The 20,423-nt window shown below is 48.4% G+C and overlaps 1 protein-coding gene across 1 annotated transcript; it reads left to right on the top strand.

The window, feature by feature from the left end:
• The first annotated feature begins 560 nt into the window (after window positions 1-560).
• On the top strand, window positions 561-18,411 carry FAM114A2 (family with sequence similarity 114 member A2). Its single transcript, XM_075715105.1, is given in 20 exon segments — window positions 561-590; window positions 1,942-2,153; window positions 2,370-2,469; window positions 2,941-3,036; window positions 3,324-3,436; window positions 4,352-4,486; window positions 4,652-4,810; window positions 5,438-5,561; window positions 7,126-7,205; window positions 7,910-8,035; window positions 8,254-8,393; window positions 9,186-9,258; window positions 9,840-9,893; window positions 11,191-11,284; window positions 15,648-15,757; window positions 15,760-15,798; window positions 15,801-15,968; window positions 15,971-15,986; window positions 18,136-18,214; window positions 18,310-18,411. Coding segments are annotated over 18 exon segments (1,896 nt in total). The 5' UTR covers window positions 561-590; window positions 1,942-1,943; the 3' UTR covers window positions 18,195-18,214; window positions 18,310-18,411.
• The last annotated feature ends 2,012 nt before the right edge of the window (window positions 18,412-20,423 follow it).

The following is a 20,423-nucleotide window of genomic DNA, read 5'->3' as shown; positions in this document are numbered from 1 at the left end:
ACTGCAGCCGAGGGAACCCAGGCCACGCCGGCCTGACGTCACGCGGCCTGACGTCACAGGGGCCTGACGTCACGCCAGAAGACCGCCCCCCCCCCCCCCCCCCCCCCGCCGACAGCACTGCTATGCCAAAACAGCGAGGCAAGACACGGGCCCCAGACTTCTCCCGCAGCGGCGGGCGGGGCGCGGAGGGCCTGGGCGCCGCTGCGCCGTCTCCCCCAACGCCGACGTCGCCAGGTAAAACCTAGCGTCACCGTAAGGCAGTGAGGTGGCGGCACGCTGCCCTCACCGGCGGGAGGGTGGCCGGCGCCGGCGCCGGCGCCGGCCCCCGCCCCCGCGCCCCGCCCCGTCCCGCCCCGTCCCGTCCCGTCCCGTCCCGTCCCGTCCCGTCCCGCCGCGCACCTCCGCCGCTGCCGCTGCCGCTGCCGGTGCCGGTGCCGCCGCCCGGATGTGCTTCCCCGCGCCCCCTTCCGGGCTGGGCCGCACTTCCGGGGTCAGCAGGCGGGGGCCGCTCTGCGCCGCGCCTCGATGGTGACGGGCGGCCCAGTGCGGCGAGCGCGGGGCTGGCGGCCCGGCCCGGCCCAGCCCGGCGGGTGAGGCGGGGGCGGCACCGGCACCGGCACCGGGGCGGCGGAGCGGGCCTTCGGAGGGCCGGGGGCACAAGGGGCTCGAAGGGGCCTTCTGTGGGACGGGGAGTCCCAAGGGGAGGGGGCCTTTGGGCACTTGGGGGTCCCCTGTGAGCAGGCGGTACCGTGGGGGAGTTGTGGGCACCTGGGGGTCCCCTTGTGGGGCAGGAGTCCCATGGGGGGGCTTTAGGTAACCTGGGGGTCAGGCAGCCCCCTGTGGGAGTTAAGGGACCCTGGGGGTCTCCCGGGGAAGCGGAGGCGCAGGGAGGCCCCCAGGGCTGGGAGCGCTGGGGTGCCCCGGGAGGGGACGGGCCCGGTGGGGTGACCCCGGTGCCGGTGGGAGCCGACCGCGGCCGGCCAGGCCCGGGGGTGCTGGGGTTGCTGCGGGGTCCCGCTAGCCGCTGCTGGGGGGGTCATGGGGAAATGGGGTGAGGGTCCCCAGCCCGTCACCCCGAGCCGCCCTTGCTGTAGTGCTGTCCGCTGCCTTTGCCTAAAGCCAACAAAATCCCGTGGCTGGGGGTAGCTGCCCTGATTGCATCAGCGACCGCCTCTCCGGGGACGCAGCTTCACGCTGGCGGCGATGCTGGGGGGTGCTCAGCGTGGCCCTGCCTGGCTCTGCCTGCTGCTGCTGCTGCCTTCAAGTTACTGCCCTGGAGCTGTTGACGTGCTGCCAGGGAAGCCAGGAGGAGAGAGAAACCTCTGCCTCCTGAGCAGGCCGCGGCATGGCAGCCCCTGTTCACGGGCACCAGCACTGCCAATGTGCAATGTTGGAGCCGGTTGCTGTGGCAGCTGGAGCATATTTCAAATTCTGGGTGGTGTTAACGCCCTGGTGAGAAGCTCAGTCCTAAATACAGAAGCAAACCGGTTGCTGCCTCTCTACCTGCCTGGCTTTCTGACAGCTATCCCCATTTGTATCTGACACCCATCAAAGCAGCCATCCAAAGCAATTTGGTTTCGCTTTTGTTTAGTGAAGCAAGTCATGTATTTAATTATCTGAGGACCTTTTGTATCTTTCATATGCTTTTTGGAGTTAGCAACCTGTTTCTTTCCTGTGGAGAGGGTGTGTCAGATAAAGCCACGTGTTTCTGTGGGACTTTAAACTTCCAAGCATGACATTTCTTCCAGTCAGATGTAATTTGGCGTACATGCTTGCTTAAAAACATAATCTGTTTGTTCGGGCATGTGTGGCAACATGAAGGGATTTCTGTCTTAATTGTGTTTAATTATTTAAAACCCAAATGTGATGCTTCTGAACTAATGTCAAAGGGTACAAGGGACTAATTATTTTATCTGCTTTTCTTTCTGTGGATGTTCATAGTCATGTCTGAGAAAGACAGCGGTGAAAATCTGAAAGAAGAAACCTCTTACGAAGATGAAAATGAACAGAAAGCAGAGGAACTTGGCTGCACTGAGAGCAATGAAGAGAGAGAGCAAGAGCTTGAGCCTGTGCCTATGACTCGGAGAAGACCTGAACCTAAACCACCAAGCCAGCCTGCTGCCACAGAAGAGCCCGCAGCTGAAACCCTCAAGGTACGTTCCTGTGCTAGCTGTGAATAATGTGACTTCATGTTTCATGGCTTTGAGCACAGAAGAATTCTGAGCATAAACCCCACTCCTTTTCTGAAAATTCACATTGCTGTTTATCTGAAAAGAAAAAGCTGCACAGAAGTTACACGTCACAGGCTGCTTGTGTTCCTCTCCTCACCATAATACCCGCATCACTCTCTCCCACTTTTCTTCATTAAGGTTTCAGATTCTCCTGCTGCAGTTCAGACAGGATGGGGGTACTGGGGAAGCTGGGGGAAATCTCTTCTGTCAACTGCGTCCGCTACTGTAGCTACTGTAGGTAAGGCTCTTTCTGGTATTTGATAAATATTTTAACCATGCTTCATATCTCAAGCTAGTGCTTTTGAGCTTGTTTCTAGAGAAGGGAATTTCTGTTATAGCACCAATTATTGGAAAAATGTCAAGAGAATTGTTTAAGTAATGGGGAAAACTTGTACCAAAAGGTACAGTGAGATTAAGGAGATATGCACAGCCAAAATTACTTTCAAGTTTTTAAGGTGTTTGCATAATTTTCAGCTGGTATTTTAAACTGGTATTCAGCTGGTATTTACACCTTGATTTAAAAGCTGACATGAAACCTGAGTTCATTACATTGGTAAGCAAGCTGGATAGTAGTAGGCTGTAGTGCTGGGTAAGCTGTCTTGAGCAGGAAGAATCCAGAATAATAAAAAACAATATGCAGCTCTAATCCTGTTTCTGTTCTGATATCTGTTGTATCTCATGGTTAAAGTAATACTGCTGTCTTCTCTAGGTCAAGGTATTTCAAATGTCATAGAAAAAGCAGAAACAACCCTTGGGATCCCCAGTCCTAGTGAAATCTCCTCAGAGACTAGAAGTGCTACAAGAGGTCAGTTTTTACTGCATAAGAACAGCACTGAAACGTTTCTCTAACATAATCAGCCCCAAAATAACATCACCTTACTCTGCATCTTGCATATTGAGGTAGATATCTCTGTGCTAAAATAATACTCTATTGCTTACTTCTATTAGCTCTGAAAAGTAGATAGGAAAAGAATCCTAATTCTAGCCCTGCTCCTGGCTGACACTTGGTGTTTGTTGATTTTCTCCACTCTGCAGCTGACAGGATCTTTCTTTTTGGGAGTGAGGAAGTTAATTTTCTGCCTTCTAATGCAGGAAACGAGAATCTGGGTGCTAACAGCACAGATGCAGTTGATGATGGCAGTTCCTTCCCTATTGCTGGGGCTCTTGGAGTTTTATCAACCATCTCTACTGCTGTCCAAAGCACAGTGAGTGAGTTGGGAATGCAGGAGACAATGGGTTTAAGAGAGCATTGGGGGTTTTTGCCTTTCGTCTGAACCATCGTAAGAGGAAGCTTTTAATTTTGACTTTTGTGGGATGAATGGTGAGAAACTGTTTCAGCCTTCAGACAATCTTTATCCTGTGCCTTGCTTCTAAGTGGCGCTTAATGCATAAGTTGTCTCGAATTTTGAGTTCTGTATTAAATGCCGATACGTAACAAAAAAACCTAATGGTGGACTGTGTGATGCGTGCATTCCCATGCATATCACCTCTGTACTCTGTTATCTCTGCTCCCTTCCTTTAGAGTATTTAGGTAAATGCAGGGTCAGACTCATTCCTGGAATATTTCCACTGGTTTCCACAGAACTGTCTAGAGATGAAATCCATTCTCTTCTTCAAAAACTTCTGTGAAACTAGCCCAAATTGCTTGAAAATCAGCTTGCTCCTGTGACCATGAGAAATGCACTTCAAAGGAACCCATTACCCTTAGAAACTGTGCTTTTGTGATCTGCTGTCTTGTCAATTTGCCTGTGAATCTGAAAGAGCTGCAGATGGAAAGCTTGCTTCTGCTTTTAAGGCTTGAACAAGAGTTAGCAACCAGAACCCACAGGTCTAATGTTTTCTGATTAGAAGGATGAGAACTAAATACTTTAATGTGCTGAGAACCAGCTTGTTCACAAAATAAAAATGTATTTCCTATCAGATTGCTGCAGCTGTCTGAGTGGTATGTTAAACTGTTGGATGGTAGTGGGTTCTGGCTCCTTCCGTGTCCTCCTGCTGTCTTTGTGGTGATTAGGGTTGAATTTTAGGGTGGCGAGGACCAATTTGGCTTTTATGTGCGTGTTCGGCATAACATTGCTGATATAAATCCCCCAATTCAATTTCCAAAATCTGATTCCTAGGGAAAAAGTGTTATTAGTGGAGGTCTGGATGCCTTGGAATTCATCGGGAAAAAGACAATGGATGTAATAGCTGAGGGAGACCCTGGATTCAAAAAAACAAAGGGCCTAATGAACAGAAACTCTACGTTATCTCAGGTATGGCAGTTCTATATCAGCTCCTCATTGGTTTCTCTCATTTCTTCTCCCTTCTTTTGTGGTCCTGTCATTAAGCAACCATTTTTACTATTGAACCAAAAGCCGCCTTCTCCTGTATTCTGCATCCATTGGCACAGACCTGAGTCCTCTGCTTTTCTTTTTCAGGTCTTGCGAGAGGCAAAGGAGAAAGAAGAGCAGCAGACAGCTACTGAGGTTACCATGGCTACGGAGAAGAAAGCCCATTATGGGTTACTGTTTGATGAGTTTCAGGGTCTTTCGCATCTGGAGGCCTTAGAGATGCTTTCCAGAGAGAGTGAATCAAAGGTAATGGCCTTGAGCAATTTGCCTTCTATTTTGAGTTCAGCTGAGCAGGGGAAAGAAGATTAGAAATATATGTATATACATGTAAAATGAAGTGTTCAGAACTTGCTATAAAATGATTACACAACTTCACTTTGACCATTGCATTACGATGTGGTGTTTACCTTGGGAGCGTTACGGCCTGTCCTCAGCTCCTAGAGCCATTCTCTTTACCCAGCTAGCCTCAGTTCCTGCATGTCTTCAACAGCTTTTCACAAGTTACTCTCTCCTCATACCCACTTGTTTGCTGCCTTGGTCTGGAGAAGAGGAGAGTATTGTAAGCACAGTAGAGATTGTGCTCTCAGTCTTGGGGCAGGGAGGAGGGCAGATCAGCATGCAATTTCAGAAGTTATTCACTTTTTTTTTATGAAAGAAATTTGAATAACTCCGTAAGAATCCATTATTACCTAACGGGGCTTCACAAATAGGTCATTTTCCCTTTCCTTCTTCCTGTAGGAAAATACCACTTTCTCATTAACATCAGTCTGTGATGTTTTTACATGCAATGTAAACCAGTGCTGCATCTTCCATGCTGTTTCTTTCTCTTGTTGGATTTATGATTCTCTCTTTGGCTGTGCTGCCCCTAACTAGGTGAAATCGGTTCTAAGTGCGCTCTCTGGAGAAGAGTTGGACACACTGAAGGAGGAAATAGAACAACTCAAAGAAGCATTTTCTTTACCTGAATTCTTTGAAGAAGAAGAGGAAGAAAAGAAGGGTAAGAGAGCCCCAGGTTCTGGGAGGAGAAGCTGGTTCTCAATGAAATTCTCAGTGTAGAACCAACCAGCCCTGATCACTAGCAATGGGCATGATGCCAAAGTTAAGTTATTCTTTAGCTGGATGCTTAATCCCAAAGCTGTCTGTGGCCAGAAGCATGACAGGTAGCAATACCTTTTATCTCTGAAAAGCTGCTGTGCATGAATTCTGTAGCAGGAACGATTTCTTGCCAGAGCAGGCTTAGAGTTGCTTGACTCCTGGGGAGTTCATACAACTGACCTTGGGCCAAGATGCAAATTCAAAGAGATACTGGGTTTCCCTGACCATGAGGGTAAGACTGTGAATAGAGTTGTCCAACCTGTGGGAAAGCAAAAAGGCTTTTTATTTTTTTTTTAAATGAGAATTAGCCACACAGACCGAAAGACTCAGAGGTGCCTCCATACACAAGAGCCATCTGATTCTTAAGGATTACACAGATTTAAATGTAAATTTCTTGCATTGCTTTTACCTAAATGGCTCATCAGGGAGGGCTTACACACCTGCACTTGCTATCATTTAACATTTAATGTATCTTTTATATTTGCACGTGATGGATCTCACAGCCTTCCCCCCACTGTTAACATCTGCCCTGCCATATATAGTAGGAGAACCATAGACTTTAAGTGATATTTCAGACTCTCCAAGGTGATGTGCAAGTTAGTGCATTATAAAATGCTGTCTGGAAAAAAAAAAAAAAATTACCTTAGCTACAAAACCAGAATTGAGAATGCAAAAGCTAACCTTCTGGCGCTGGTGTCTCCACCTTTTCAGAACTTACCTTAGAAATCATATTTTAAAAAAAAAGACCAGGTTTGATACATTGTTGCCTGAGATGATGATTCAAAGAGAAATAAAGGAAACAGTTGACAGACTTGTACAGAGCTAGTTGTGCATTGAAGTACTTCTTATTCCTGTGTCTGTCGTGGTTTAGCCCCAGCCAGCAACGAAGCACCACGCAGCCGCTTGCTCACTCCCCCTACCCCGATGGGATGAGGGAGAGAATCGGAGGAGTAAGAGTGAGAAACACTCCTGGGTTGAGATAAGAGCAGTTTAATCATTGAAATAAAGTAAAATAGTAATGCTAATAGTAACAGTATAATAATGATAATAATAATAATGATATACGAAGCAAGTGATGCACAATGCAATTGCTCACCACCCGCCGACCGATACCCAGCCAGTTCCCGAGCAGCGATCGCTGCTCCCCGGCCAACCCCCCCCAGTTTCTATACTGAGCATGACATCATATGGTATGGAATAGCCCTTTGGTCAGTTTGGATCAACTGTTCTGGCTGTGCCCCCTCTCAGTTTCTTGTGTACCTGGCAGAGCATGGGAAGCTGAAAAGTCCTTGACTAGCATAAGCAGTACTCAGCAACAACTAAAAACATCAGCGTGTTATCAACATTCTCCTACTAAATCCAAAACACAGCACTGTGCCTGCTACTAGGAAGAAAATTAACTCTATCCCAGCCAAAACGAGGACACTGTCCTTTGTGTGGATTCTTTAACCTTTCCTGTTTTTTAGGAGATGAGGAGTTCACAAAAGAAGTAACAGAGTTGTTTTCAGAATTGCGTATCTCCTCAAAGCCGGACAAACTGATCATGGTAAGTTATTTCCCATTTTCTAAGAGCTGGAGAGATTCCTCACAGGAACTGCTTCTCAGTCCTGCTTTGCTTGTGAAAATATCAAATGCATAAAAACTAGCCATGTTTTAGGTCCTTTGATGATGGTAGGCAAAAGAGATGGGCCTTTTGCTTTGCTTTATGGGGCAAAATCATGTTCTGTAATGTCTTTGGCTCTGAATCAGTAGACGCCAATGTGTCTTTGCCCTGTCACTGGGCAATAATAAGTGGTAGCAAAGATAACCGGGAGCAGTAAGCGTTCAGCCACCACAGTGAGATCAACCTACAATCATGAATTGAACTCTTGGTACAAAGGAGCTGGTTTTACTACATTCAGAAGTTGGTATGAGGTAGAATTGCCTTTCTTGCCTTCATTTCACTACCCTTCAGATCCACCAAGTGGCAGCAGAATTCTGCAGACATGTTTTTGAAGCACCTCTGTTAGCTGTGGTCTTGCTGGTAAACTCCAGCACCCCGTGCTAGAGAAATGACTGCCCTCAACTACATCAGTGCAGCCAGCCCTCTACAAAGTCCTGAAGGCACTAGGATCATTTATCCTGGTTATTCTCACTAGCTCAGGAGTCGTAGCTGTTTGCTTTGTCTAGAGGGATCCAATACTCCATGTTTTGTGGTGTGCAGGGGGGCTTCATTCCAGTCAGTAAATACTGTGGCACATCTTCATACAGGTGAGGACATCTGCTCATGAATGGATAGCACAATTCAACAGTAGTCTTCCTGAAGAAGAAAAAGAGAGTGAAGAAAACCAAGTAGAATCCAGAGATGGTGACCACGATGCGAAAAAATCAGTAGAGGTAACTGAGTAATGAAGGAAGAGAATATCTGACCGCAGAGTGTTTATCTGGCTGCTAAATTACAGTTGGATTCCCTGAGTTTATGGGTTTCTATTTCTGCGCATATTCTGAGGTCTGAAAGGGCAGTCTAGTGATAGTGCATTGTGTGATTCACTTGTTTTAAATAGTAAAAGGTGCTAGTTTTTGTATGGTATGGGGAGTCTTTCTAACTCTTGCAGGATATTCATGCGTTTGCCATAAGAAGTCTGGCTGAACTGACAGCATGCTCCATTGAAATGTTTCACAAAAGTGCAGCTTTGTTTCTACATGGTCAGAAACAAGAGGTGACGGCCACAGACAGAGCCAAGTCCCTTTCGCAGTAAGTTCATCTCTTAGTAAATGTGTAGCATATAATTACTTACATACTGATTAAACTGTCTAATAATTCTTTGCAAATCCATAGGATGCAGGGCTCTTGAATTCTGCATGTGTATTCAAAGTTGCAATGAGTGGCATCGCTGTCTCCAGCAGAATTCAGCTGTCTCTTTTTCCAGCTTAAAGAAATTTCTTGATAAGAAAGAGGAAACCCTGCTTGAAAGCTTTTATATAGCCAAAAAGAATGTTTGCCCTTAGCTTGTGCTAGTTAGTAGATAGACATTTAAAATATGACAAAGCAGTTGTATAAAAGTGATTCTGAATTACCTCTTTTTTTTAATCATGTAGTATGTTAGGTACATGATATTGTAAAATTACTGCAACTAATTAGTAGATTGGTGTTACCAATAATGCGTAACACAAGATTTTTCTTTTATGTTGGGAGATACTTGGCAAGTGTATGAAATATGCCGTACTTTCTAATTCAGAAAATGACGCTTGTCAGTAAAAAAAAAAAAGCAAGTTAGTACTGTTCCTTCTTCGAATGGATCTGTGTGTCCTCTGAATGCTGTTTCAGATCTTCAGCTTTAATCATATATTTTTCCATCTTCCCCTCCCTAATTTATTTGGGGAACTTCTGGATTTTCATGCACTGTTTATATGCTCTATATCAATTTTGGTTTAATTTAGCTTTATATGCAATGAGACAAGGTATTTGCGTTTTACAGGAATGCTAAAAGTAAGTTATTCTTGTAGACTGTATTTACTACATGGTTTTCCCACTCTTCTTCCACAGAATGACAATTGTGCTTTGTAAAGAACTGTCAGCTTTCTCTAAAGAGTTTACTACGTGCTTAACAACTGCAGGGGTAAGAGTTACACCATAGTTCTTGGGAATGAGATGTGGTTAGTTGATTACAGCCTTGGGATCCTCACCACAAAGCGCTTTTTGTGTTTGCACATTTATAGGTGCAGTTTTTTGCCCTGTGAACTGATCTTCTAGGTCAGTGTTCCCCAACTGTGGCAGCTGAATGTGTGCTGAGCTTTTGAATGCCTCCTGCTGCATTCAGCCAGGCACGGAGTGGGGGTGGGAATTGGTGCTGACAGTAATAAGGAGATAGAAGAAAATAAGGTTTGTGATTCTGTTGTGGATTTTCCAAAACACTCAGGTGTTACTGAAGATAATATCATTATCTCTAAATTCTCCAGTTGTCCACAGTTCATTTGAAGATGTAATGTGGGTATTCATATACGACTTGCGTTGGGCATATGCAGGTTACTTTGTTCTTATTTGCATGCTACAGGGTAGGTCCTCTGCAGCTTGTGACTTAGCTTTCCTATAGTCAAGGGAGCAATGGTGATTTTAAACTTACTGAGGATTTAGCTTTATCTTGCTTGAAGAAATGTGATCAAATTTTCAATCAGTATAATATATGTCTGATCTCTACAGGTCAAAGAGAAAGCAGATGTGCTTAATCCCTTAATCACTGGAGTGTTTTTGGAGGTCAGTTATACTAAAGTTAAAACTTTAAGCTAATACTTAAAAAAACACATATGCTGTTTTTTTCCACTTCTTTATCCTTACGCATGCCAAGTTCTCTAACCCATGGTCTAAGAGTCTGCTTACCTATCTGTCGTGGTTTAACCTGGCAGGCAGCTAAACCCCGCACAGCCGTTTGCTCGCTCCCCCTGCAGTGGGGTGGGGGAGAGAATCGGAAAAAAAGTAAAACTCGTGGGTTGAGATAAAGACAATTTAATAGGACAGAAAAGGAAGGGAAAATAATAGTAATCAATGATTAAAAGAAGATACAAAACAAGTGATGCACAGTGCAGTTGCTCACCACCAGCTGACTGATGCCCAGCCAGTTCCTGAGCAGTGGCTGCACGCCCCCCCTGCCCCCCAGCCAAGTCCCCCCAGTTTTTTGTTCAGCATGATGTCATATGGGATGGGATATCCCTTGGGTCAGTTGGGGGCAGCTGTTCTGGCTGTGCCCCCTCCCAGCTTCTTGTGCACCCCCAGCCTCCTCGCTGGCGGGGCAGTATGAGAAGCTGAAAAGTCCTTGACATAGTGTAAGGGCTGCTCAGCAGCAACTTAACCATCGGTGTGTTATCAACAGTATTCTCATCCTAAACCCAAAACACAGCACTATACCAGCTACTAGGAAGAAAATTAACTCTTATCCCAGCTGAAACCAGGACGCTATCTAATAACTTAAAAGTGTTAATAAATGTTTGTAGATTTGCACAAGAGATGAGGTGCTTAGTGAAGAGTGAGCCTTATGTGATCTCAGCTGACAGTTATGATGGGTCAGAAGACACATATTAAATACAGCAGTCTGGATTTCTAGAATTTAAATGTCCGAAGTCAAACCTTAGACAAGCTCATAAATTAGCCTGCAAGAGTCCCAACACTTTCCAGCTGTTAAGTTGGTTCTCAATGCTTGTAAACTTCTGAGGTATGGTAGGAAACAGGTGTTTCCTGTTGGTGTGTTCTTCCTTCCTGCCACAACATGCTTATGCTTCGCTTTGGAATAAATTCTCATCTATTATTGAAGACCATTTGGATCGCACCTGATACTATTTTGTGGTTTTTAAGCCAGTTGCTTTTTTGCCTAGTGGCATAAAGCCCCTCAAAAACTTAACATTAAATTGATTTCTAGAATGAAGCCTTACAAATCCTACAAGCACTAGGCTTCTGTTTATGTGCATTAATCAATGCTGTTTGAAATGAGTATGTGGTTAGTAAAGCTGAGTGGTAGCATAATTATTCATTTTGTGTATTTTGATTTTTGTTTTCATAGGCTTCAAACAGTGCTTCATATATCCAAGACGCCTTCCAGCTCTTGCTGCCTGTACTGCAGATCTCTCTTATTGAGGCTAGAACAGAACTATCACAGCAATAAAAATCCTTCTAATTAAGAACTTTCTGACCTTCCCACTTCGTAGTTTCCATGCTGGAGAATGATGTAATGGCTGTTATTAAAGGGAAAAAGATTAACTCTGATCGCTGCTGCTGCAAGAACGGTGATTAAATGCAGTCTGGCAATGACAGCTCTTACAGCACATTGTGAAATGTGATTAGCATAGTCCAGGCTGGTGGACAACGTGACAGACTTAAAGTGCAGATTGCTTCTCTGTTTGCATGGACTGTCTATACCTTTTCACTGAAATCCCTCTGCTGTATGTGTTAACAAGCTCTTTGGAGAAGCTCTCTGGACTGTGAAGACAATGCTGGAGAAAAGAGTAGCAGCTGGCTAGTTAAAAGTGTTAGATAAAATCATGGTGTGATTTTTAAGTCAGAGAGACATAATTAGGTTCCTGATAACTGCGCTGGTGTTGAAGTGAATATTGGATAGGAGGTGCAAGAAAAGGCAAATATTTATGATTATGGACCTTGCAGTTCCTAGGCTGGAAAGCAGAGGAGATTCCTTATCAAGCTGTTGTTGCTGAAGAGAAGCCCCAGCTTCCTGAAGATGTCCATTAATGACTCAGGGATGTGGGACGGGGACTCTGACTAGGGTGCTGTTTTCTTGTTCCCTTGCAGAGTGCTTGCTTCAGCATGAGCTGGGCAAATGCTGATCTGGCCCTAAGAATGTGGGTACTTTTCTTTGTAGCAATAAATGAGAACTGGCTAAAAGGGATTCATTTGTGTTTGGATAATTTAATGAGAGAATTTAGCAGGACTCCCCCCCCTTTTTCAGTGCAGCTCGACATGTCAGCCACAGACTGTTCACAAAGTCAGATACTGGTTTTCTTCTGTTTCTGTGTAAAAACACTGTAATGTGCTCCTTCTTGGAAGGTATATTAAAGTAGGGGGAGAGGAAGCAATTTGGTTCTGTTAGCAGGAGTCCTAATTTGTCTCAGAAGCTGCTCCACATACGGTATCTGTTTCTTTGTGCTGTGAAAGTTCCCTGCTTTGTTCCTTTTTGCAATTTCTATCTTTTGAGCCTGCCCATTGGGAAGGAGCAGCCTGTGTTGGAATCACAGGAGCAGAAATGCACAGCTAAAATGGAACTTCCAAGAAGTCCAGAATAGCTAACCAGAGGTGACCGAGTGTCACACCTGCCTTTCTTCTTGCTCATTGGTAACAATGATGCTCAAATCCCATTTTGAAAATCCTCTGGGTTTTAGCAGGTCTTGCACATTTCTGCAGTACTGAAGGCTTAACATCCCTCTGCTCTATTTGTGCAGTAGAGAAGTGGGTTTATTATTAGAAAACGTTTTGGCTAAGGCTCTTCTGATTTTCTATATATATGGAAAAAGCCTTGGTTAGGCTTGGTTAGCCTACTCATGGTTAGGCTGATCAGATCTCTAAAGGGAGAGCCCTTTTTTTGCATCTTAAAACTAGACTTGAAAGGAGTGTGTCTGGGGTAAAAAAATTGCACTACAATGAACTATTTTTTTTCTTCTTTTGGTTGATAACATTATTAAAGAAAGGATTTGTTTTGACAACCATTTCAGTTAAAAGCTATCAAGATAGCAGTGGGCACGAATGAAATGAGACGAAAGAACAGTGTTGGTGGTTGTCTTCTCAGCCGTGACGGTGGTTTGCAGGGCAGGGCTGGGTGCTGCTCTGGGGCCAGGAGAGCCGGGGCCTTTCTCATGGCAGGGTACCGTCTCATAGGAAAGAGGGCTCAGAACCTAGGCTGGGCAGTGAGAGCTCCCGCAGCCGAGCTCCCCATTCCGGCCTCAGTGCAAAATAGCAGCTTTGCTTCTGCCGCAAAGCCAAAATTTACAGAAATGTCAGAAGAGAAGAAATAAAGATAATGGGGTTTTATGAAGCAGCAGCTGCTTTTCTTGCAGATAAATTCTACTGACCTGCAGTGCTGTAGTTTAATAATTAAAGGAAGTGAGGTGATTTTTTTTTTTTTGAAGATGCATGCAGTACTTCTTTCAGTCATATGCCCACCTGGATTTTGTTATAGCAGCCAATAATCAAACGTGCATGAGCTTCACTTGTGTGCCAGTGCAAGGACTGCAATAGATGGCCAACAAAAACACTTCCACAGTTGCTGAAATCTTCCTACCCAAAGGATTCATCAGAATTCAGCATCCAACTGTCTGGAGGTCTTATTGCTCTGCCTTGCCTTGCACATGAACCTAATGAGAGCTGGCAGTACTTTGAGCACTTCTGGTAGTGTTTGGGGAGGTGAGAGGTGGCTGAGAATAGATAAGAGTTAGCTAAGATGCTGGCAGTGACTTGGAGGGGAAAAACCCTTCCACAATTATTTTCTTTCCTTGGGAGAGATTCTGTTACTTGCAGCTGTAAAAGCTGCTTCCTGGCAGCTGCCGTGGAAAGGTTTAAAACATAAAAAAGGCTTGGTCCTTCTGATGGGGCATCGGGACTTGCTCCCAGCCCTTGCCCAACCAGCTTCCCAGAGACTCGTTTTTCATTATTAAAACATGCACGTTCAGCAGCAGCAAAACCTCTGACACAGGCGGGATGAGCAGTTGTCCTCATTTGGAAGAAGCGGCAGCTATGTTGCCACTGGTGGCCCCAAGCAAGAGGACAGCTGTCCCAGGTCATCTGCAGCACAAATTAAATGGCCTGACTCAGAGCCAGGAAGGGGAGAAATGACAGGAGGAGAGCTCTGGCATTTCCTTCCCAGGTGTGCACACTGGATCCTAAATAAACAGCGGTCTATGATAATGTGATTTAAGCAGAGAGATCGGTCTTCTGTAGCCAAAGGCTCCTTGGCACAGAAATGGAGGATGTAAGTGCCCAGTACTGTGCTAATTAACGTTTTCTGGGAGTTTTGCTAGTCCCTCACAGCTCTGCTCTTTGTCGGCAGTGCGGAGGTGGTCATGCGCCGGTGCTTTGGGTGCTGGCTGGCCGGTTGCTTTCCTTCCTTCGAGGGCAGCCTCGTGCCCACCGCAGGGAGAGAGCAGAGCCTGCGTGGCTTGCGGGCTGGGACCTAGGCACGGCTGCCACCCTCCGCTGTCCTGCTGTGTGGTGGCAGCCAGCCCTGTGCTGTAAGGTGCTGGTGGCCGCAGCCTGGCCCGATGGCCAGGGCAGTCCCTGAGAGCTGCTTCCCTTTGTGTCCCCGTGTCCAGGGAGCGATGGCAGGGCTGTCCCCTGGGCTGCTCTAACTGGAGGATGCTGCAGGCTTTAGGTCCCTCGCATCAGAGTACTGAGAGCCTGGCTGGGAGCGAGCAGTGAGGTCACCAGTTAAAAATAAGGTGGAGCGCAGTCTTTGTGGGGGAGGATCCTCGTAAGGCGGCAGGAGCTGCTCAGAGGAGTGAGGTTGGATGCCAGCTGGTCCCAGCACCAAAGAGCCTCCCTGGATCTGGCCCAGGGTCCCGCGCTGTGCTCCCCGTGCGTGTCTCCACTGAGCTCTCGTACTGTACCCCAAGCTCCCCAGCTGCATCGACCTGGTGGCTGCGTCGCGCCGGGACAGGCACGATTGCTGCTATCGTTTGTGCCAAGACAGTGCTGATTGCCGGGAGTTCCCCAAATGATTTGTGTGTGAGCTGAAGCATCTTTGCTAGAAAGCACCACCGCTATTAATGGTAAAATTGGCAATGGGGACTCTCACCAGCTTTGCTGAGCTGCTCTGGGGTTTATCCACCCTTACTGTTAAAACCCATCCCTTATTTCTGATCTAAACCTGCTGAGGGGACTCTTGCTCTGCATTTGGGACCAGTGCAGGCTCTGGTGGAGGAGGCCTGGGGCAGGCATGGCCACGTTTTTGGGATGAGTGACTTAATGCAGGGAGCAAGCAGCTGTACAGGAGTTATCCAGGGTTAGTCTTGCTTGGTTGGAGGGGGCTCCACGCATGCTACAATTACTGTAAATTAAAGTAAAATGACTGCGGGAGCAACTTTGTTGTAGAGTTGAGGGCTTTAAATGGGGTAAATCTTGTGGGAGAGGTAATACCTTTTATTAGGTGGAGAAAACAAATTAGCTTTCAGGTACACAAGCCCTTCTTGACATTATTGTTACTGTTATTATCCCATATTGGTGCTATTAGAAATGAGGGCATTGCATTAGAGGGGAAGCACATTATGCAAGTGTGTAGACCTGCTGGTAACTGCTCTCTGCTGACAGGTATTTGCTTAATGATATGTTGGAGTGAAAGCCAGCAGCAAGGACAAACATCAGAGGGAGCTGGGAGTGCTGAGCTCTGCCTGGTCCAGCCTTGCCTGGACCTCCTGGAGCAGCCTGACACCTCCCACCAAGAGGGAAGCAAGGACCTGCTGAAGGTTCCTCCCACTGTGGTTTTAAGGACACCCCCAAATCCCATATTCTCTGCTTCAGACAGGGTCCTGACCACAGCATATTCCCAGATTAAATCCCTGGTCCCAGGGCTGGTCCCCGTGGACGTCTACAGCCTCCAGAGCTGCCCTGGCTTGCCTAAAAAGGGTCAAGAGGTCTTTCTGCTCCTGCCCACACTGGAGGCAATGTTAGTGAGGCTCCTGTGGGTACGAATGGGACTGGTCATGTTCCCAGTGTCATGTGCTGGCCGTGGCGGGTGGCAGAGCCAGTTTTTCTGCTCTGAAAGTGGGACTGGGGAGGAGACCGCAACACTCAAATACCCAGGTCCCTGGTAGCTGCCAGCCAGGCGTCGAGGAAGCCACTTGGCTTTTTCAGCTCCAGGTAAGGTGCTTTCCTGGCTTCCTCATGTCATCGATGGGATTTACAGTCTCTTATCAATTTTACAGGCTGAAGAAGCAGAGCGGGAGGGCAGGGTGAAGCAAAGGGTGTAGTAGGAGCATCCCTGAGATGGGTCACATTCCGTGCAGTCTTGGGGATGGGAATCGGGCGTCACGCCTGAGCCTCGCGAGGAGACTTCAGTCCTCTGGGTGAGACTGGAGCTGGTGCAAACACTGCGACCTGCACGCCCGTGGTGCCTGGGGGGGTAAGGCCACCCGGGCTGTTGCACCTGGCCGGGTATGAATACGCAGGTTTGCTTCGTTAGCCAGAGGTCTGGTCCACGCGCACCTCGTGCTTTGCTCAGCCATGGGGAGCAACTGGAGCTTGTCAGTGGGGACCATAGAGCCGATCGCTCGGTTTTGCTGGTTTGCCTGCCCTGGCTTTAGGGAACCAGCTCATCTGGGGCACAGAGAGGCCTGCCTGAAATGTGGGATGGTTGAGGCTCTGAAGGAACAGGCAGAACTGGATCTGCTGGTCTGGGATGCGAAAAAGAGCAGAGCGTTGGCAGCCATCATCTGAGCCACCACCCACGGCGGGGGGCTGCGCAGGGCGAGGGTTAGCATCCCCAGAACAGGAGAACGGCAGAGTCCTGGGGTGGGGGAGCCCCCCACACCTCTTGGAAATTGGCTGGGTTGGTCCCCAGGGACAGGGTTAGCGGTGAGGTGGGGAATTAAAGGATTGTAATCCCCCCCAGTGGTATTTCTTAGCACGCGTTGGGGCAGCACTACTGCTTCCCAGCCCTGGCTGCTGGGCTTTGGTCTGGTTGCCCATTTCCTAGAGCAAAGCTTGAGGTCCACCTCTGTGTACCTTGCGCCTTTCCTATCTGCTCACCCGCCCGGCAGTGAAGGCACAAGGTAGGGACATCCCCATGGATTTTTGGGGCTGGGCACATGCTGCGGGAGCTGCGGAGCAACTTTGGTGTGCGGGTCAGAGCATCAGCTACACCTTCTCCTGCGGCTTCCCAGGGGCTGCCTTTTCTTTTGTTAATGTTTGATTATTTTTAATGATTTTAGATTAAAATGTAATTATTTTCAATTAGTACTCGCACTTTGTAATTATGGAGATGAATTAGATTACCCTTCATTATTAATTAGTTTGTAACTTTGCACTGATTACACCTTTTATCAGCCACCTCCCACACTCCTGCCTCCCCGTCCAACCTGCCTCTCCCCCGTTGCTGCCCCAAACCCCACTGCTTCCCGCTGCCCTGCAGCATCCTGGGGTTTTAAAAACCTGTTTAACAAATACAAATCAATGTTATCGGCTCAGAGGCTGCAGCCATCTCTTTTAAAAGCCCAAATAACAACCAGATGATGTCATTTTGTGGCCAAAAAAAACATTGAAAGAAAGCATTAATATCCTGCCTCCCTCCATCAGAGGCTGGAAGAGAAACTGTTTCCTAATTACCTGCTGCGGCAGCAACCTTGCTCTTCCCTGTGAGCAGACGGGGCCTGATCCCTTGCCCCTGCTGCCTTCCCTCTGCCCCATTTTGCCATTTGCGTACGAGAGGGAGGGTTTGACCTGCCTGGGCTATTTCATGGACTTTGTTTGGTCCTGCTATTTTTAGAGTAAGCTGTCGTCTTTCTTTTCATCTGTCACCTTTCAGGCACCTGATCAACGCTCAGAGTTTTCTTGCCATTGCTCTCTGCTTCTCTTCTGCTTGCTCTGCCTCCATCTCCCTCCGTGCCATCGCCCTGTCCCCAAGGGAGGTCTCCTTTCTGCCAGGGCTTCCTGGAAGCCCCAACACCGACTCTCTGTTGATTCACCCGCATTTCCTTTAAAACATTTCTGTAATTTGCACCTGCTCACGGGCGGCTTAAGGCATCTCCCTGCCCTCAGGTTTCTCTGTCTGCCTCTGTCACTCTCCCCTTGCTGCTTCCCCGGGTGGAGGGCAATGGGTGCTGTCTGGGTGGGCACAAGGTCTGATTCATTTTTTTCAGGAGGCCACTGACTGCCTTACCCCTTTCCCTGTTGTTTTTGGGGGTTGGAAGTGCACAGGGTGTGGAGAAGAGAAAACCAAACGCTGGGGTCCAGGGAGGTGTTTTCATCCCTGAAAAGCTCACCTTACTCCACCCTCCAGTTGCTCCTTCAGGTCCTCTCTGTGCTGTAGGTGTGACGGCTTCGTGCCCCAGAGCTCTTTGGCTGCGGTGAAATGTCGACAATCCTGAAATGTGAGTGTTTGGTGTGAACCCAGGGGGACCTGTTGGGTTTGCGTGCGCTGGATGCTGCACGCTGGCAAAGAACCTCCCTCTGTGCCTTGTTGTAGGGTTTGGGCGGGAAGATAAGGAGACAGAGGAGAAGGAAAAGGACAAGGAAGAGGAGAAGGAAGAAGAGGAGGAGGAAAAGACTGAGGGAGAAAAAGAGAAGGACAAGAAGAGGAAGAAGGAGGAAGAGGAAAAGGAAAAGGTAGGGGGATGATGGACTTTTCTGCAGATCAGCTGCTGAAGCGTTTGCCAGAGGGTTTCCAGCCCCAAAGTCCCCAGCGCGGTGCTCAGGGTGAGCCCAGCACTTCCCAAACCATCTGATACCATGGGCTACGCTGGGGACCCCCTGGCCCAACTGTGCCACTGGCTGTGTGCTATCTGTGGGGCACCCAGCACCCTGAGCACCCACTGCCCAGCGTGTGGTGGGATGGGGCCAGCTCTTGCGAGGAGGATCGGTGTCCCAGGGGAGGCAGACACCTACAGAGTAGGGCCACCTCTGCAGGTGAGCATGGCGCAGTGGGGACGTGAATGATGCAGAGCTCCCAGGTTAACACTGAGCCCCGTGGGGAAGGATGCTTGGCGCAGGCAGGCACGGGCAGCAGCCAGGGTTCGTACGGTGTTAGAAAGCACCATCCCCAAATGATTTACATCTTGGCTCTGAAGGGAAGCTGTGTCTGACCCTTGGCAGCCCCACACCTCTGGCAGATGGAGCTATGCCGTCCGCAGCCTAGAAATCACACTGTCTTTGTGGCTTTTCCATTGAGAGACAGCTCTCTCTTTGCTCCCAATATTCCTAGTTAGTTCTCCCTCCTTTTCCTCCTATTTAAACCCAGATGAGATGCTGCTGCAGACAGCAAGGCTGTCTGCGCCGCACACATCACCGTATCCTTGCTCCTGGCTCTGGAGGTCTCTGCAGGGCCGTGGGCACACACAGGTCCACAGCAGCACTAGCACTGCAAAGCCTGGCTCGAGATACCCACAACACCAGACACCTGACTGGAGGCTCTAGCTCGAACAGCAAACCGGTGTCAGGGTCCCCAGTGATGCTTGTCCTTCTCTCTTCACCCCCGTGGGGAGACAGGGAAGAGGACAGGAGGAGCAGCAGCAGCTCCGACAGCGGCTCAGAGGAGGTGACCGTGCTGGGGCCTGGCTGGCCCAAGGGATTTGCACCTGCAAACCCCTGTGTGGGTGCTGGGTGCGGGTGCTACTGAATAGCCACAGGTACCAGAGGATGGAAAACAAACGACACAGCACTCCTCTCACATGGTGTCCTTTTTCTTTTTGTTCCTGTCCCAGGACCAGAGCAGCGACAAGGACGATGAGAAGGAAGACAAAGATTAGCCTCTGCATGCCGGAGCAGCAGTGTGTGCACACCGAGGAGGTGGGGATGCAAACGGCAGCACGCGCTGTGGAGGGCCTGGGCCACTTTTAGCCAAATAAAGGTGTTTGTGGGCTCCAAACAGAAATGCTCTTTATTTATCCAGTCGTGCTGCCTACCCAGTGCTTTCTGTCCCTGCCAAGAAGGAAACAACCAAGGAAAGGCAGTGGGCGGTGAGCTGGGATCTGGGTGAGCACAAAGAGGTTTTGTTCAAGACCATGAAAGAATCTGGAGAGAAACCCAGGGGCTCTGGCTGCCTGGAACTATTGTCCCCCAAAATGAGGGTAGCCTCAATATCCTCCATGTCCCCTCCATGCTGCTTGCTGTGGGATGGAGCTGCCTGAGCTGGGACAGACAGGCTGTGCAAAAGGTGGCTCCAGACGCCTGGGGCTGTGCTGAGCTGTTACAACTGACTGTGATTTCAAATTTACCAAAAACATAGGAAAAGCAGTTACAGGCGAAAAAAAAAAAGCCCCCCCAAAACCCCTCCCTTTCCGCAGTGCTGCCCCCAGCGCGGGGGGCTGAGCGTGCCCGCAGCCCGCCTGGGGCTGGAACCGGGCGCAGCGCCAGGGGAAAAAAAAAAAAAACGGGAGGCAAAAATTGGGAAAAATGAGCTGGCATCGCCATCTACCGGGGATGGGACGTGCGGCAGCGGGTTCCCGGGTTTCATAACGGGCGGGCTGTTTTGTAAGGCTCCTGCAGCGGGTCCGTCCCCTGCAGCGACCAGGGAGCTCGGAGGAGGAGAGTGTGCCCTTAAGAGCAGTGCCTGCACCCCGCTGCTGCGGGTGGTATTAGGCC

Source organism: Pelecanus crispus, chromosome 8, assembly GCF_030463565.1.
Source record: "Pelecanus crispus isolate bPelCri1 chromosome 8, bPelCri1.pri, whole genome shotgun sequence".
Classification (NCBI taxonomy): Eukaryota; Metazoa; Chordata; class Aves; order Pelecaniformes; family Pelecanidae; genus Pelecanus; species Pelecanus crispus.
The sequence above is the reverse complement of the archived record's forward strand: the minus strand, read 5'-3'. Positions and strand labels throughout refer to the sequence as shown.